We start from the raw sequence: 19,452 nt of genomic DNA on the forward strand, positions 1-19,452 counted from the left end.
TCGGAAGGGAAGTAGTTGTTGTGGCAAGGGCATATCTACTCAAGGACTGCTTCTGTAGATGTTATGAGGTCCATGGAAAGATGTAAGATGCTCCAACTCTCATTCGCCCATTAATTTTCAGCTGGCACACGGATCATGCCATCCTTAACTTCTACAAGAATGGAAAAGGGGATAGGGGTGTGCTACGCACTTTTTTTCTAAATATGGGGTGAAGAACTGTTGGTATAAAGTAGCAAGAGGAACAGCAGCCCATTTTGATCTGTTGATATCTCTATGTACCTTTCCTCTTGGCTTGAGATAACCCGAGATAAGTGATGTAAGATGACTAGATGGAGAAACAGAGTAATGCAAAAGGTTTCTTTAGAAACTATTCACTTCACTCCTCTCATCTCATAACGTATCAAGCCAAGAGGAAAGGTGAAGGAAGAATGCGTTTGTGCATTCATAGCTGTCCATTATGCAGCTATTTAGGAACAGTCAGCACCCTGACTAATGTTATAGAGGTTTTCCAATATTTGATCAGCAGGAGTGCTGGGAGTTGGACCCCCACTGATCAAATACTGATGGCCTATCCTAAATACAGACCATCAGTCTTAAAGTCTTGGAAAACACATTTCTTTTGTAGAAACATGTAATGGTACATAGCTCTGTTCAGTATATTAACTACCGGCAAATAATTCAGTTTGCCAATTGCTTCTTAGGGTAGGTTAACACTGCATTACAGCTCAATGTTGAGCTTTCCAGCAGGAAGTCACACTTGAATACCTAAAAACCAAATCAAGGGTAGAACCATTGACTTTTATTAAGCAAGTAGGGTCCAGGGTTGCAAACTTTGGACTCCATTTGGCCTGGTTTCCATTCATTTCCATCTATTTGGAAGACACACTTTTATTCAACCCATTGTTGTCATTGACACATATCAACATTAACTGTAAGTTATATTTTCTGTCTTAAACTCCTGGTATTTTTTTCCTCACATGGTGATCTGATTTCAATTCTGACCAGTTCAGATTTGCTTGGGGTTTCGATGCCTGAAACTAGTCAATTTCTTAGTCTGTGTGATGCTGTTACATACAGCATCACATACAGAAACTGACTAGAGGGAGACATAGGCACTCTTATCACAATAACTGATGATGATCACACAGCTCCTGTCCTACAGTTATAATAGAGGAGATCACAGTTCATCATTTTGGCTGTACACTTATGGTCTGTAGCTTATTTAGTTGAATATAGAAGCTAATGATTATTAAACTGTCCCCCAGCAGGCAAAAATAGTATAATATCAGCTAATGTTGTGCTGAAGCATCATAAGTAGAGATGAGCGAACGCGTTCGTCCGAGCTTGCTATTCGTGCGAATATTAGGGTGTTCGGGATGTTCGTTATTCGTAACGAACACCATGCGGTGTTCTGGTAAATTAAACTTTCTTCCCTGAGACGTTAGCGCTTTTTTTTGGCCAATATAAAGACAGGGAAGGCATTACAACTTCCCCCTGCAACGTTTAAGCCCTATACCACCCCCCTGCTGTGAGTGGCTGGGGAGATAAGGTGTCCGCCTGATATGAAAGTCTGCCCCTCCCGCTGCTCGCTATGGATGCATTCTATATGCGCTCAATGGGGTCAGCGGCAGCAGCGCTGACCCCATTGAGAACATATAGAAGACAAATCCTTCTTCTCTGGCACAGCTGTAACAGCTGTAGCAGAGAAGAACGATGTTTGCCCATTGAATTCAATGGAACCGGCAATACAGCCGACTCCACTGAATGCAATGGGCTGCCGGCGATCGCAGGATGAATGGTCGGAAAGGGGTTAAATATATAACCCCTTTCCTGCAATTCATCCAGAAATGTGTTACACTAAAAATATATACCGGCGTATAAGGCGACCGGGCGTATAAGACGACCCCCCAACTGTCACCTTATACGCCGGTAATACAGTGGAGCAAAGAATAAAAAGCATTACTTACGTTTTTAGATGATCTGCGGCGCTCCTGCAGGCTGTCACTCCCTCCTGGTCCACGGCAGACAAGCTTTCTCCACGAAAGACTTTAAATCCCTGCCTCCAGAAGCACATGTGCCTTCAGCCAATCACAGCCAATGACAATGATGTCATTGAATGGCTGTGATTGGCTGTGTTTCTGGAGGCGGGGATTTCAAGCCTTGAAATCCCCGCCTCCAGAAACACAGCCAATCACAGCCATTCAATGACATCATTGTCATTGGCTGTGATTGGCTGAAGGCACATGTGCTTCTGGAGGCAGGGATTTAAAGTCTTTCGTGGAGAAAGCTTGTCTGCCGTGGACCAGGAGGGAGTGACAGCCTGCAGGAGCGCCGCAGATCATCTAAAAACGTAAGTAATGCTTTTTATTCTTTGCTCCACTGTATTGCCGGCGTATAAGGTGACAGTTGGGGGGTCGTCTTATACGCCCGGTCGCCTTATACGCCGGTATATATTTTTAGTGTAACACATTTCTGGATGAATTGCAGGAAAGGGGTTATATATTTAACCCCTTTCCGACCATTCATCCTGCGATCGCCGGCAGCCCATTGCATTCAGTGGAGTCGGCTGAATTGCCGGTTCCATTGAATTCAATGGGCAAACATCGTTCTTCTCTGCTACAGCTGTTACAGCTGTGCCAGAGGAGGACGATCTTTATGCCGACAGTGGGGGGGGGGGGCACTCTTGCCGCTATTGTGGCTTAATAGTGGGACCTGTGAACTTGAGATGCAGCCCACCATGTAGCCCCTCGCCTGCCCTATCCGTCACTGTGTCATTCCCATCACTTTCCTGAATTGCCCAGATTTTCACACATGAAAACCTTAGCGAGCATCGGCGAAATACAAAAATGTTCCGGTCGCCCATTGACTTCAATGGGGTTCGTTGTTCGAAACGAACCCTCGAGCATCACGGGAAGTTCGTTACGAATAACGAACACCCGAACATTTTGGTGTTCGCTCATCTCTAATCATAAGATAGATGTGAAACTAAAAATAAAAAATCCCACTCTTAAGATGGTGGCTGATAAGCATCAGACAGGAGGCTGCACTGCAGAGAAGTGGCTGTAATACACAGAGGTGACCTCCAGAGTGTGATAGACAATCAAGTGAAGAGTGTAGAGATGCAAAAAAGTGTTTTCGCCAGAGTGGCCCTTCAATGTTATGTGATGTTGTTTCAAATTTTGTTGGTTGTCATTGGAAATAGGCAATAGTTTGTCTCCACTATTCTTCAGAAATGTCAGCTAAGAGTGTATTCATATAGACAATATCCGCTTGTAAGTTCTGCTCGATTCCAAGATGGACAGAACTCAAATGGGAAAATAACTTATTTATTAGAATTGGACAATTCACATAAGCAATTTTTCTCTTAGAAGGATAGTCCAAGTTAGAAACATTGTTGCATACCCTATTTCTGTGTGATGTTTCTTCAAGAATCACAGATTATTTTCAATGGGAGTGTTCAATCGCTTGCCATGTGATTTGCATGCGAGTGTCATGTGAGTGCAATGCATTTTTAATGCAGGTTACAATGGGGACTACAAAAAAAAATCTGAAAACTCACATGAAAATAGCATGAAAATGACGTGGAAAATGGACCGTTTTTCATTGACCAAAACTGTACTTGCACATGTGCTTAAGTTGGTGTCACTGCCATCTGAGCTCCCACAGTGCCCTACTCTCAGCTGATCGTAAAGCAGTATTAGTTGTTAATTAGCTTTGGATATGGAAATATCATGGGGGAAATTGATTAAAAGCAGCATTTTAAATGCCGGTCTTAATATGATTTCCTCCCACTCCTCCCATGACTCTTCATATTGGCTCCTCCATGCACCTACACAGAAATCTATACCAGGTCCAACTAGTTTCTGGCATCAATTATACATAAATCAGCCCCGCCCCTTCCTAGCAAGCCTCGACCATTTTTCTTTTAAATGGCAAGGGCGATGCAAAAAGTCGGAATATCACACATTTTTGCACAAATCCTCTCTTGCGCAAAAACGTGACTTTTTATATGGGGTAAAAGCCTTTATGAATGTCCCCCTATATATTTAAAAATCAATACAAGATAAATAAAGTATTTTCATAGTTACTCCACAAAAGCAGAGAGTCTCCTTTCATTAAATTATGTGCACTGCAAATAGGAGATACATATTGTAGATATACATAGTTAAATGCAATTAAAATGTTCTTTTCCTGTGTAGTAGATGGACTTGTGATAGTAAATAGCCATGTCCATGACTGAATACAGTACATATTACAGGGCCTGCACATCAGTGGAGAAGATTTGATGGCTTCAGCAAGAATAAAGGCACTGTCACCTAGCGGAGTCTAATTGGAGGTAGGGTCAGAAGAGCAGGCAGTGTTTAGAGAGAAGGGCGTGAGAAGGAGAGGACTGCAAGTCGTGTGTGGGCCTGGACATCACTAACCAAATTTAACTCTCAGGCAGCTGAGCCCACGTCAATTGATACTATAAAATATTATAGAGCTGAGCATAGGTTAATGAAGGGGGAGATTAATGACATTAAGGAAAGAAAAAATGGGCGGATACTGAGAAAATAAAGAAGAAACACTGCAATGGAAAAAAGTTCAGACTTATAATATAACCATAGTTTCCCTCTCCTTTATGTTCAACGTATTCAGGAGGGAGTCATAAGAAAGTGAAATTGCCATGTTTTGCCGCTTAAAGGGGTTGTACCAGAATTTCAAATTATTCCCTATCCACAGCACAAGGCCTCTTTCACACGGCCGTAGGTGTTTTTACGTAAACCCACCAGCGCTGTAAAACGCGTGAACGGGTGTACAAATCTAACGTTGTGTGCCCGTTCAGACGGCACGGGCCTTGGCACATATACAAAGAAACCGCAATGCCGTTGCCTCCCCTTCCCTCCCTCCTTTCTCCTTTCCTTCAGCTCTTTGCAATAGGAGTGGGCGGGACGGGGCAGAGCTAAGCAGCTGCCCCCTCCCTGCCCCTTATCCTCAGCCAGCAATGGGAGGGGGCGGAGCTTAGTTCTGCCCCTCCCATTGCAAACAGCCGAAGAGGAGGAGAGAAGGGGGAGTGAGTTTAGCAGTCACGCTGCTTAACTCCCTTCTAAGGCTGCTGTCATTGGCTCCCACAGGAGCCCATGCAGTGGTTGACATATTCTGGCCAGAAAGATAGTTCCAGGACTATCTTTTCAGCCCGGTGTGAAAGCGTTCAGCAGTATATTTGTACGGCTGAGCGCTTTTACACCGCGGCCCTAAGGCCATGTGATCTGATGCATTGGAATCCAATGCATCAGATCGTAGAGTATATTGGCTGGCCGTGAAAATGGCGGTCGATATACGCTCGTGTGAAAGAGTCCTTAGCGATAACTTGCTAATCAGTGGCGGGTCTCAACGCTGAGACACATCAATCCCAAGAACAGGGGTCGTGTGCCCCCTGTCCTTCTCACTGCAGAGAGGAAGAGACCGAATGGAGCATCAGTTCTGCAAGAGCGTTGATGCTCCATTCACTTTCAATGTGACTGCTGGAGATGCCAAACCGCAGATATTTGGATACTGTATTTCCATCATCCCCATTGAAATGAATGGAGCTGCAGCTGCGCATGCTTGGCTGTGCTCCATTCATTCTGACATTGCAGGGTGTAAATCAACCCCCGCAGTGACAGACAGAGGGGGGCACAGGACTTCCATTCTCAGGATTGGTGGGGGTCATAGCGGGGAGACCCTATCCAGTCAGTAAGTTATCCCCTAATCTGTGGATAGGGGATAACTTGTGACTTTGGTACAACCCCTTTAACAAGCCCAATAGCAGCCGTACACCCCAGAGCACATGGCTTATAGAGAGGAGTGATAGGGGTGTAATACTGCCATACCTAGACCCTGGAGCCTAAGGTAATTCAAAAGTTTTCTCTGCCCATATAAACTGACCAGCACTATTACGCATGATAGCTGAGAACCCTCTTGCAGACTTTGAAGGTACTTTCGGTTATGTCTCCGTTAATCAGTAGTAATCAGTTTGGGCGTTGTATAAAAAATGTGATTATACTCAAATTGGAGTTTTTAAAACTTTGAGCAATTACTAGTTTCTCATAAAAAGAAACGATGTGTGTGCATGGTGATCTGCATTTACTGTCCTGATAGCTTTGGGCAATCTCAGATTACAATAGGTACGTTTTAATTAAACAATGCTTTCCACTGTTTTTGCTTTTTTAACGGTAAATACACACCTTTCGTTCTGCTGATAGACAGTCAACTATTAGTGTTACCTGGAGGATGTAAGTATGTGGTAAACGACATAGTCAGGAGTGCCGGTGTGAATTGACGTACTTAGCACGTTACTAAATTTGGGAACGATTGACTCTAGAACTTGATAACAATGTGCTGTGCAAAGGGAGAGACTAAGCACCTGAGTCTCACACCTTCTACCCTCATTCTTACGGGAGAGATATTCTAGCAGGCTGAGGCATCACCCATGGATGTAGATACTGTAAATGAGGTATACAAGTTAGTAAGAACATTTGCTGGAAATTGAGCATTAGTGAACATAGTGAAGAGTAAGGTCAATCCAGTATTGCACTTTTAGATAAACAGTATATTACACCATCAGTTTATATTCAATTTCAGAGTTATCTTGCTTGAAATGCAACTGCAATAGATAAGAAATGTAAAATAATTGATGGTTATTGTATACAGTATATGACGTGATTAATATTTCAGTGCTAGTACGATCTTAGGTGAAGCCTACTGATTTGGCTTATAAAGGCTCACCCGGAGATCAGTCATGCATTGCCCATTAGTGATATTAGCCAGGGACATAGCTATAAGGGTGCAGTTGCACCGGGGTCCTGTGTTTGAGTGGGTTTCTCTGACTCATAAAAGACATCACTATTATCAATGGCACATGGTAATTGGGGGTGCTGTTGCAGATTTAGCGTTACGGCCCAATAACTAAGTTTTTTGGCAATAACATAGGAAGGGGATGAGTTAGGAACATAAGAGGGCAACAAGGGGCAAAAAAGTAAAAAAAAAATGTTCTGCTTGATGGACAAGCATATTTTAAGTATCCAATCTACCAATCTTGGTACAAAGAATGGGATGAAAGATAGTGAGTATGGTGGGGGTGCTACGCTATGTATTATGAGATCCCTCAAGTGTTCCACAAAGTCGAAAAAAAAAGTGGTCTAGTTAAGGAGGCAGTGATTGGTTGGAGTTTAGATTAGAAGGATATGCCTCGGAAGATGGTATAATCATAAAGTGGGCTTACTCCTTGATTGGTGGTCTAAACCAGACCGCTGCAATATGGAGAGCGCTATCTGCTTCCAGTACTGTCAGCACTAAAAGTGGGCTTCAGCTGATGAGTTGATATCTTGAACCATGGACTAACACTCATTAACTATTGATGACCTATCCTGAGGATAGGTCATCAACAGTAAATGTTCTGGAGAACCTAACCACAAGCAATAGCAACTGAAGCCTGTAAGCAGATGACAGGGAAAGGGGGCTCCTTTTGTCATCCATCGGCACCCCATAATGCAATCACAAGGTACCAATGGGTTCCAATGGCAGCCAGAGACTTGATAAAGGCCTGTGTGTCTGCCATGTAACTCAACCTATTAGACCCCACCTCCAGCAGAGTCTGATAGTCTAATGTCAAATGCATTGTAGAATGTACTACATAAGCAAAGGCCCTTTTGCACTTAATGGCACGTTCAAAAAAAATTGTTCAAACGAGCAAAAATGAACGATAATTGTGGCAATACCAATTGTTCCGTCATTCTCTTTCACTTATACAGTGAATGTGAATGGCTGAAAAATTTCTCGTTTCAACAAGCCAACGATGTATCTGCGGTATAAAGAGGCTGCCCAAATGAATTCTGACATCATTCACTTATTCAAACAAGAAATCGGCAGGTCTAAACAGAATCAAATTCAGTGTACTATCCTAGTGATCCAATAACTACCTCTTCAAGTCTCTTTGAGTGACTGAAAAATAGTATAAAAAAGTACATTAAAGTTTAATTTTAAAAAATGCACTTCAGAAGAAAATACACAAATTTTTCTCACAAAAACCCTTTTTAAAATGGATAAAATATCATTTTTTATAGGCAGCTCATAATAGCTATTACCATGTTTGTAATGATCCAAATAATGAAAATATTTTGTTAGTAATCTTGTTTAGTGAATGCCCTAATATTTTTAAAAGTAATGCTATTCTTCCATTATTCACCTCCCAAAAAATACACTAAAAGCAATGCAAAAGTCACATGTACCCCAAACTAGAACCTATGAAAACTTCAACTCTTTCCACAAAAAACAAGCCCTCACACGGCTCTGTTGCTCGAAAAATAACAATGTTATTGATCTTAGAATGTAGCGATGCAGATTTAACTGTTTTTCTTTACAAAAGTTGTTTTGATATGCTAAAGTAGTAAAAAATGTAAAAAATTCTATGCAAACATGGTAGTACTGTAATCGTGCCGATCCAGATAAGAAAATTATCATGTTATTTTTACCGAATGATGAACGTCATAAAAGCAAAACCCCAAAACGATCGCAGAATTGCTGGGTCCGTTGCTCCCTCCCCTTCCTAAAAAATTTATAAAAGATCTACATGTACCCTGGAATTGAGCCAGTACAAAACACAACTCTCTCCCCCCCCCCCCCTAAAAAAGCTCCTATACGGCTATATCAACGAGTTATGGCTCTTGCAATTCGACAATAAAAATTACTTGGTCCTTAAGGAACAAAGTACGCTGGTCACTAAGCGGTTAAGAGCACAGCTGTGGGGGAAGCTTGCGGTGTATGTCCACACATGCCAGTCGCCAACTAGCCAATCCACCTTGGCCAGGGCTAAGATAGCAAACTAGAGGACTCAGTCTGGGTTGGTCCTACCTTTGAACTTTTGAAGCCTCCCTTCTGCAGAGGCCTGCAAACATGTCGACAAGGAATTGACCTAAAGGCCATTGAAAGGGCAGGAGGGGAAAACAAACGTCATGCCCTTCTGGAGTGCCCATTTTGCTCTTTGCCGAGGGATCTCGCTTACAGTGTATCGTAAGCAACTTAAAATTCTACAGACTGATAAGTATACTACGGGAACTTCATGAATAAATACAGATTTTGCAGTTATCTTAGAGAAATATTAGACTAGTTTTGGTTTTCGGTTAACTAGGGTTGAATTAAACAGAGCAATGCATTTAGCTGATCTCCCGAGAAATTCTATTTTCTCGGATTCTAAGAGAAATAGGACGTGAGATATAAATGTACACATAGTCTTACTGGGTAATAGACACCACGCCTATACATATACTTACAGAACTGTGATATGGGTGCATCAAGTTGCGGTACGTTTCCTCCCTTGGCGTTAAGTTTCTGAACCTGAGTCGGCGGCACAGGTTTGTGTGATTGGCCAGTTGCTCTGTACATCGCTTGAACCCACAAAATTCTATCTTGTTCATCGTCGCTTGCAAAAATCACGGTATCACCTTCTTTGACTGCATTGAAGAATGATCTGCCACCCTCTAAGCCTGTCAAAATATTATAGAGAGTCTAGGTAAAACACGTTGAGACACACAAAGAAAGTGATTCATCCAGTTGGCACTTGGTTCTTTGGGCTTAAAGTAGATCCAATGAAAATAATTTTGTATTAAATCTTTAGGTGTCCAAATACCAATAGATAATTATACCTCCTAGTTTAATGAACCGGTCTAACATAGACTTACCTGGCTGTGGATCTGTGTAGTCAACTGTGTACCCGTCAAGTTGAAGGAGCTCCTGTGGTTCTGCTTTTTTCTCTCGGTAACTACACATGGCAAATGTGTATTGGCTGACCTGAAAACCAAACATCATATCATTACCAGTCATACAAGAAAGCTTTTCATCCCCGAGACATCTCTTATGAAGCTTCATCTTTGTAGCGTCTACCAAATGGGTTTTTAAACAGAGTTAAAGGGGTTGTGCCAAGTAATAAAGGACAGGGGATCGGTATTGAGAACGGGGGACCTGAAGGTTCCCACCTAAATGGAGTGGAGGTTGCACAAAAGCAACGCCACTCCATTGATTTCAATTACAGCATTAGAGATTGCCAAGCACTTGTACTAGGCAATTTCCAGCACTCCTATCGAAATGTATGGAGCAGTGGCATATTTGAGCGGCTTCTATGCCTTTAAAGCGAATGGGATCCCCATAAAAGTCTAAAGGCCTCTTTACACGAAACAATTATCGTTCTGGTCGTTCAAAGCCCCGCACTCCCACGGGGTTGTGAACGATAATCGTCACGCGTAAATGCATGCAAAAACCGAACGACTGGGCGAGAGTCGTTCAGTCATTCAGATTTAAGCATGCTTAAAATCCTGAATGATCATCGGTCAGTGTTAACAGCAGATGTTCAGTAGTGAATGACCGCTGCTTACAGTGAACGGAGAGGGGCATGGGAGAGCGGGGAGAGAACTTTCCTCCAGCCACCCTGCTGGCCACGCTGTGAGAGATCCAGCGATACTCGCTCCTGTGTAAAAGCACGGGAGTGAGTATATGCTCGTCCCATATAAAAGGGCCTTAGGATGGGAATACTGCTCATTTTGAGTCTACCATCAATTAGTTGGAGCACAGAGCAGTTGCACAGAACATCACACTGACTGGAGAACCCTTTGCGTTAATCCATTACATGAACATCCCACTCATTTCAAGGGACAGCATGTAATGCTTCATATCTACTGTGGTGGAGTTGCAGGGAAACTGAGCACTTGCTGCCTGGATCCCTGTGAATTAAACCTTATCGCTGAGAGTCCCAACAGTCTGGCAACTTTTATATCTTTATTTTTGGGGGCTCTTTCAACAAAAAGGGAATGCAAAAGCCAATAAACCATTAAAGGGTAGTTGGGAGGTCTGAGGTGACCAATGCTTCAAAATCTAGAATTTGTAAAAAGTCTTAATGTCTTTGTTGTGGCCTAAAAGAGTTGTTCACCCTTGGCATATAACGCATGTAGAAAATAGTAAGATGATGTCCCTTGGATTCCATTACTAGTTATATGCCCTCTTGTATGTTTACCTGCATAGAGAAATGTCCTGTATACATTAAATTTAAGGGAATTCCTGGACTTATGATGTCTGTCTGTCTATCTATCTATCTATCTATCTATCTATCTATCTATCTATCTATCTATCTATCTATCTATCTATCTCATATCTATCTATCTCATATCTATCTATCTATCTATCTCATATCTATCTCATATCTATCTCTCTCATATCTATCTATCTATCTATCTATCTATCTCATATCTATCTATCTCATATCTATCTATCTATCTATCTCATATCTATCTCATATCTATCTATCTATCTATCTATCTATCTATCTATCTATCTATCTATCTATCTATCTATCTATCTATCTCATATCTATCTATCTCATATCTATCTATCTACCTCATTCTTTACTATTTGACCTTACTTGACTTCTTGCTTGTCTTTCAATCTGATGACAAGACATTTCTTCTATATGATTGGCCAGATCCAACACCTCACACAATCATTACATTAGCTCCATTTTCCAACATCTGCGTTCTTACGTCAATTATTCGTACAAGAGGAAGTTGGTAGAAAAGTAACATTTATTACTACAAGTAATGTGCACATATAAATATAAGAAGCGTTAAAGACTCATCATTCACATGAGACAAGCTCAAGAGTGACACCTTGTCACAAACAATGCCAGTTTGACTAGTAGGTGCCAGTCATATGAAGGCAAAGCCGACTGATCCCTGCCGAGGTTGTCATCAGTGCTGTAAATGGCAGCTTTCACTCCTGTGCGTAACCATTTTCCTGACACGATACATTCAATGTCAGGGAGATGACGGCAGCCCCGGTGGCTGCAGGGGGCTGTGTCAGGCTCTAGAATGGCCTCCAGGAAGCAGCCAGGCTCCATCAAAACCCAGCTTGAATTTAGCATTTTAAAAATCTGGAAGGAGACTTAGAAAGCAAAGGATTCTCCGAGCTGCAGGCTAGGAACTTACAGGGAAATTTACTGTCAAATTATTTCAAATGACTTTGTTAAGGTTGTGTCACATCCCGCGTTCCTTACATCATTTTATTTGTTTGGACGTTTTTTTGACCCCTGGAATAAACCTTAGACTTGGACATTTGTTTAAAATACTTATGTGCCAATGTGTCTTATGAGTTTTTGGGAAATGAAATGCAAATTCAGATCTCGAGACAGATGAAGGATATTATGTTAGACATAATGGATTCCGGAATACGGGACCACACCAGCCTTTGATAATTAATGGCAGCACGCTGTGACATATTATTTGAGCATGATATGTAAAGTATACTCATTTACAAGCCACTGCGACCATCAAGTAGAGTGTGCCCTCTACTGTTAGGAAATGGTAAAGGAATTATTTATGTGTGCTGTGCTTTATTTAGAAAAAAGAAAAATAAATACATAGTTATAGGTTTTCCCAGAATTTTGTAGCTCATTTGTATTAATGATCATTATAGACTGCCGCGGTTGTCTCGTAGTTCTTCAATTAATGCTCACAACGAAGACATATATACTGAATGGACACTCTATTAGAGACACCCATCTAGTAGCACGTTGGACCTCCTTTGGCCTTCAGAAGCTTAGTGATTCATAGTGGTATCCATCTACAGTTATGAGAGGATCCAGGGTGTGTCAAGAGAACATTCCTCACCCCATTACTCTACCTCCAGCAGCCTGAATTGTTGACATTTGACAGGAAGGATTCGATTCATGCTGCTTGTGTCAAATCCTGACCTCCCATCAGCACGGTGCAACAAAAAAGGGCATTCATCTGACCAGGTGATGTTTTTCCACTACTAAGTGTCCTAATTTTTGCCCACTGGAGATTCACCTTTCTGTTTCTCGTAAACAACAAACAGCACTGGAACTGTAATCTGCTGTTATAGCCCATCCGTGCTAAGGAATGATAAGTTGTGCATTCGGACATGTTAGTTGAAGCACCAGCGTTGTATTCAGCTGCAATTTGCTTGACTGTGCAGCACCTGTTTGACAAAATGATTCTTGATATCCTCCTCTGACCCCTTTGGTCAATAAGTTTTTTTTATCCACAGGATCCAACTCAATCACACAATTCTTGGTATTCACTTGACACCGTTGCACTAGAAAACCTGATGAGGTTGGCAGTGTATGAAATCCTAGCCCCAGCTAGTCTAGAACTGATGACCAGGCCTTGTTGGAAGCCACTCAGATGGCTGGATTTTCATCTAATGTGGATTCACACTGAAACTGATCCACGGAAAACTTGTTATATGATTTTACATTGCACTACGGGGTCATAGGTCTAGTTTCTATACAGCGAAGCTCCAATCATGAAAGGGTTGGCGGCTCTAATAAAGTAGCTATTCAATGTACAAATGCAAGTAAGCTGCGAGAGATGTATAACTTGAAGCTCCTTCATCTTCATGCAGAATCTGTATTAGGGCTCTAACCCACCATATTATATATGTAATACTGCTGACTTAATGGGCTTTATTTTCATGCAATCACCTTTTTATGGCGGTGGCATCAGAAGCCTGGCATGAGTCTCCAGTGCCTGGATAGCAGCCTCGCACCTGCTCAAACCACAGGGACCAGAGAAAGCTCTGATTCTTGCAGCATATAAAAGGATGACAGAGGGAGGGGGCTCCCTCTCTCACCCATTGCACCCTCACTATGTGATGGCGTGGTCCCAATGGGTTCTTATGGCGCCTGTAGGCTTGAATATAGCTATGGTGGCCTATGAGGCTCAGCTTTTGGCTGAATTTCATAGGCTTTATAATAAACGGCTATAGTGAAGTATGGTAGTGTATTATAAGAATTATAAAATATGGTGTTATAAAAGTCCCAGAGCGGGCCAAAAATAGAAAGTTAAAAAAGACAAAAAAATTGTACAAAAATATAACATAAAAACGTCAAAGCCCTCCTATACTATGTAAAAAAACCCACAAATCTGATATTGCCATCTTTGTAATGACCCAGAGAAAAAAAGTCAGTACATTAATAAACTGGCATAGTGCGTGCATGAAAAAAACATCCACAACATGGCAAAAATAGCTAATTTAGCCAATCCCGTCTTACGAAAAAATTAAATAGAAAGTGATCAAAATGTTGTAAGGATCAAGAAACGGAACCATTAAACAGCAGAAATTATCCTGCAAATAAAAAACTCTCACACAGCATGATTGGTCTTTGAATGTAGTGTTAAAATAAAAAATACATTATTTTAAAAAGTGTGAAAAAAAAACTATATAAATTTAGTATTGACATAATTGTACCTGCCTTCAGAATAAATTTAACAGGTTATTTAGGTCTCGTTCACACAAGCGTGCATTTGCATGTGCGTAGGTGCGCGTGAACGAAACTCCATGCAGCATTGCTCTCAATGGGGCCGCTGCTGGCACCATTGAAAGCAGTAGCCTGCCGGCAACCCCTGCAGTGGTTTTCGGGGGGAAGGGCTTTAAATATAAGCCCTTCCCTGAAAATCATCCCTAGCTGTAGTAAAAAATAAAAAAAATATATACTCACCTCTCCGCAGGGGCTCTGGTGCGTGTAGCCGTTTGTTCTCCCTGCACTGCTCTGAAGCTCTTTCAGCAGGTGAGGATTTAAATCCCCCGCCTGCTGAAAGGGCTGTGGCTGATTGGCTGAGCACTCAGCCAATCAAAGGCAGCGCTCAGCCATTCATTGAATGACAGGTGAGCGCTGCCTGTAATTGGTTACAGCGCTCAGCCAATCACAGGCAGCACTCTGCCAGTCATTGAATTTAACTTTAACTGCCTTTGAGATTTTGTTTTTAAATGATACAGAGCTCCAAATCGCCTACATAGATCTAATACATAATATGCGGTCTGTCTGCAGCCACCACTAGATGGAGCTGCATGAACAATGGTGCAGCTAGGCGCCTAATCTTGGTTGCACACACACTCTCCTAGTTACACTAACATTAGCTGCACTGTAGCCCATGCGGCTGCAGGTCTGTGCAATATCTTCAATCATCTTGTTCTGTTGCTTTATCCTGATGCCTCTATCCTCCTACTCTGAGATGCTAGAGTAGAGCAGACAGAAGATATCACATGATTGAAGATATCACACAGCCCGACAGTCACTGACTTATTAGACTTATCAGAAAATTTACGGTGCAGCCAGGGAGCAGCAGAGAATGTCTTGGGGGCACAAAAGGAGCACTGAGTGAGAATTATTACTTTATGTCTTGATCCCAGTGCGCTGGCCATTTTTAAGGTCTCCATAAACAGTCATTGTACTGGGTGGGACATATGGGTTTGGTGGACATCTGGTAGGGCATATCCCTCCCCACAAGGAGGTGCTTGTAGGTGGTGCAAATTGCAGGATGTGGCACATAAGAATAGCGTTGGTTGTTATTGCCACTGTGCTGGAGTGCAGGAGCAAGTACGAGTGGTCTCTGCAGCCGAAAGGAGTAAGCTGAGAGAAAGCCCGGGAGCTGTCCATCACAATGCGCAATGCATTGGCCCTTCCACAATGGTGCAAGGAGTATCGTTTGAGCAATAGAAGAACATTCTATGGAGTTACGAATCACACTACTCCATCTTCAAATCAGGTGTCCATACCTGGGTGTAGAGGATGCCCCAGGAACACCTTTTGACTGAGTATGTTGTGCCAACAGTTAAGTACAGCGGTGGCTCCGTTATGGTCTGGTGATGTTTTACATGGCATGTTCTTGGTCTTTTGGTTGTAGTCACAAGAACCATGAACACGGAGGTGTACCTTGAGATACTAGACATTGTGCTGCCGACAATTTGGCCATACTTTGGGAATGGAAGCATGGAGCTAGGCCTAAGGCTGGGCATAGTGCGGGCGTGACATGACTGGGCAGGCAATGGTGAAGTGGATGATGGTGGTGTGATCTAGGGGGTGGAGTAGCAGTTTAGGCTGTAATAGAGGATAAGAGTTAATGGGTGGAGTTTAGTGGTGAGTTTATAAAAGAGAGCAAGTGAAGGTGCCATCTTGTTTGCCAACAAAATTTGAGTCCTGCCCACTCTACCCTTAGTTGTTTTTAAATCAGGGGTCACTTATGTGGCATTCGGGGAGGAGGGACACAAGTAGTTATTCATCTTGTAGACATAAAAGGTTAGGTTTGGGATTAGCGAGTGGAGTTAGCATGCTATTGTAAAACTGGCATGTCCTTGACAGCAAAGCATCTGTCATTATTATTGTTTTAATTATTTGAAGTAGTGTTAAGTTTCTGGAGTTTCTCTATGTGGCGGGCCACGGGAAGTTGCTTAACAATGGTAAATTGTCTGTTCGAGGTTACCTGGGTTGGTGCCACTGTAGCTTAGTAGGATGGTGGCTAGTAACTTGTGGGGCCTTGATTTTCTAGGTATTGATAACAAAAACAATGTTGAGCCCTACATGCAATATGTTGTCAAGGACTCAGCAATTTTAAAAAAGGATTCCTGCATCTGTATAGTTGCATATTTTCCATAAAGAGGTTTTTCCCACTACCTAAAATTGCTTCAAAGCAACTCTGTCCTTCCTGGATGCTGCTGACCAGGACCTGTGACTACTGCTGCCAATCACTGGCCACAGCAGTCAAACTACTTACGACCACTTGTCTGTATGTTTGTATGTGTGTGCTTCTGATGCTCCGCCCTCGGTAACATTATCACCCCACCCCCTGTGACGCAATCAAAGGTCCTACAGCATATATAAAACACAGAATTTGACTGACAGAAGAACAACAAAGTTAGGGCTCTTGGAAGGGGAGGATAAAAATAACAAAATGAGAATACAACTAAGCCGTTATTATCTCAGAAGACACAACTCAGCAGTCCTGAGAGAAGACAACAATTTACCACCACTACAGAGAGCCGGTGGGCTAAAGGACCTGTGGTGATGTCACTGCTGTGGGAGGAGCCAAGCTGTGTGTGTGTGTGTGATGTATGGGGTGTAGTAGAGCTGTGTGTGTGTGCATGTACCATGTAGCAGAGCTGTGTGGCGCATTGTGCCACCAGAAACACTACTACGGTATTAGTGAATCTTGACGCCACTAGGAAGCTAGGGGTTTGACAGGAGGAATGCCCCTGTCACACCCCTAGCTCCCGATTGGTGCCAGATGTGAATGTGCTGTAAGGTCCTACCGGGCTCAATGTAAGTAGGCAGTATTCCCCCATCCTGGATCGCTGCAGTGGGAGCCGTGCGTTTGCTGCCGCCGGTCGAGAACTATCTTTACGCTGCAGTGCTGGTGGCGCTGGCTGGCTACAGCGGGGGTTGCTGTATTTCCCCATACCTCGCTCGTGGACTGCCCTGACCTGCTGCCCTTCTAACTCTGCTTGTCAGCCGCTCGCAGCGTGTGATCTTCCAGTGTGCAGCAACAGTCCCTGGGGGCCTCCCTGAAGCACCAAACAATGTCACATCGCCTGGGAAACAGCAGGGTGGTGGTGGGGCTCCTGTGGTCCAGCAGCGGCGTCGGCAGAAAAGAACAGGGTTCATAATCACGGCTACAGTATGCCTTTCAACGGCTACTGTATGCCCTTTCCAACTACAGTGGCCTTCAAGGACCTACTGCCCTGCCAGCTGTCGATCCAATCAGGGACAGGGACCCCCTGCCAATCTTGGCTCCACCAGGAATTCCTGGTGGTGTCAAGATACATTAATACCCAATGCTACTATAATGTCCTAATAATTACTAGTACATTCTATAGCCCATGATTGGCAGCAGTAGTCACATGTCCTGGTCAGCAGCAACCAGGAAGGACAGAGTAAAGTGAAACAGTTTTAGATAATGGGAAAACCCCTTTAAAATTATATTTTTTCAGAGTTGTAAAAAGAACAAGATAAACAAAGCTGTGCCTGTGGCTAGATAGATGCATAGATAGATATGAGATAGATACATAGATAGATATGAGATAGATAGATAGATCGATAAATATAGATAGATAGATAGATAGATAGATAGATAGATAGATATGAGATAGATAGATAGATCGATAAATATAGATAGATAGATAGATAGAGATATGAAATAGATGAAATATAGATAGATAGATATGAGATAGATACATAGATAGATATGAGATAGATAGATAGATAGATATGAGATAGATACATAGATAGATATGAGATAGATAGATAGATCGATAAATATAGATAGATAGATAGATAGATAGATAGATAGATAGATAGAGATATGAAATAGATGATAGATAGATAGATAGATAGATAGATAGATAGATAGATAGATAGATAGATAGATAGATAGTGCTACTTTCATCCTAGACTGTCAACGGACCCACATTTCTGCCATATTTTCAAGCTAAAACTTATTGTAAAAGATACAGTTTTTCAGAAAGTAGGAATGATTATAGTCATGCACATTATTACAGCCTGCAAGTTTCTTCTGCCATCTGCTGGTCAAACTGGCAAATGCAAAGAAGTGTAAGCTTAATAGATTGTTCTCATGGCCGTTTTTAAGGTCTATATTCCTATCTTACATTTCTGGAGAACAAATAGAAGAAGCAGATCTTTTCCTACTTTCCATTTACAGGGTCTAATCCTGATTTTGAAACAAAGTGTATGGGGGGGTTGGCCAACTGCCTCCATTCACCGCAAACAGGCAGTTTTTCAGAAATGAAGGACTGCCTGCTTACAGGGGCCGATAGGTGCTTAGTTTTTTGGATTTCTCGACAGTGTCATTTTTTTGATAAAGTGGGTGATAAAGTAGGCGCAAAGCAGGCACCATTGCCTTTATGTAAAAGAACCTCAAGGTGTGCAAAGAGGCTATTCCTTAGTACTTACTCACATGGGCGTAAATGCCCCATGTAAACAAATAAAAAATACGACCACATGAACAGACAGATTTACATTAGCTCTGTATTACCGTGCACAAAACACGGACTAAATAGAAAGGTAACATTCAGTCATCGCAAAGCGGCTTAAAGGGGTATTCCCATCTTATACAGTGATAGACATCCCATCACTGTGATTTATGCAGGTCCAACCTCCCGCACCCCACTGATCCTGAGAATAAAGGTCTGCCGCAGTGATTTAGTGTTGTGTTTTCTTCTATGTTTCCTGCAAAGTGTTGCTTCCTCCCTCTCACCCAGCCTTGCGGAAAACTACAGTCATTCACTACCTGAATGAGCGTTCCAACACCTTCATTCTCAGGATCAGTGGTGACTTCAGAGATTGGATCATCTTCCTGTCCAGCCGCTACTCAGATGCCTCTGCCCTCTGCCAGTCACTGCACTGGCTGCCCGTCAAATAGAGGATTCAATTTAAACTCGCTACCTTCATCCATAAAGCACCATGCCGCCCTACATTGTCTCCCTCATCTCAATCCACCACCTAGCCTGAGCCCTCCGCTCACTAATGAAATCAGACTAAGCGCCCCTTTAACTCGAACCTCTCATTCCCACCTCCAAGACTTCTCCAGAGCAGCACCAGTCCTCTGGAACGCGCTACCAAAACTATCTAGGTAA

General features: G+C 42.6%; 1 protein-coding gene across 7 annotated transcripts in view; it reads right to left on the reverse strand.

The window, feature by feature from the left end:
* CADPS (calcium dependent secretion activator) overlaps positions 1-19,452 on the reverse strand; it is a 483,917-nt gene that overhangs the window by 192,767 nt on the left and 271,698 nt on the right. For all 7 annotated transcript variants that reach the window (XM_066596628.1, XM_066596625.1, XM_066596629.1 and 4 more), the window contains exons 10-11: positions 9,699-9,807; positions 9,291-9,503 (exon numbers count right to left, since the gene is read on the reverse strand). In XM_066596628.1, the coding sequence (XP_066452725.1) occupies positions 9,291-9,503; positions 9,699-9,807 (322 nt within the window). The remainder of the gene's footprint in view (positions 1-9,290; positions 9,504-9,698; positions 9,808-19,452) is intronic.

Source organism: Eleutherodactylus coqui, chromosome 3, assembly GCF_035609145.1.
Source record: "Eleutherodactylus coqui strain aEleCoq1 chromosome 3, aEleCoq1.hap1, whole genome shotgun sequence".
In the NCBI taxonomy this organism is placed as follows: domain Eukaryota; kingdom Metazoa; phylum Chordata; class Amphibia; order Anura; family Eleutherodactylidae; genus Eleutherodactylus; species Eleutherodactylus coqui.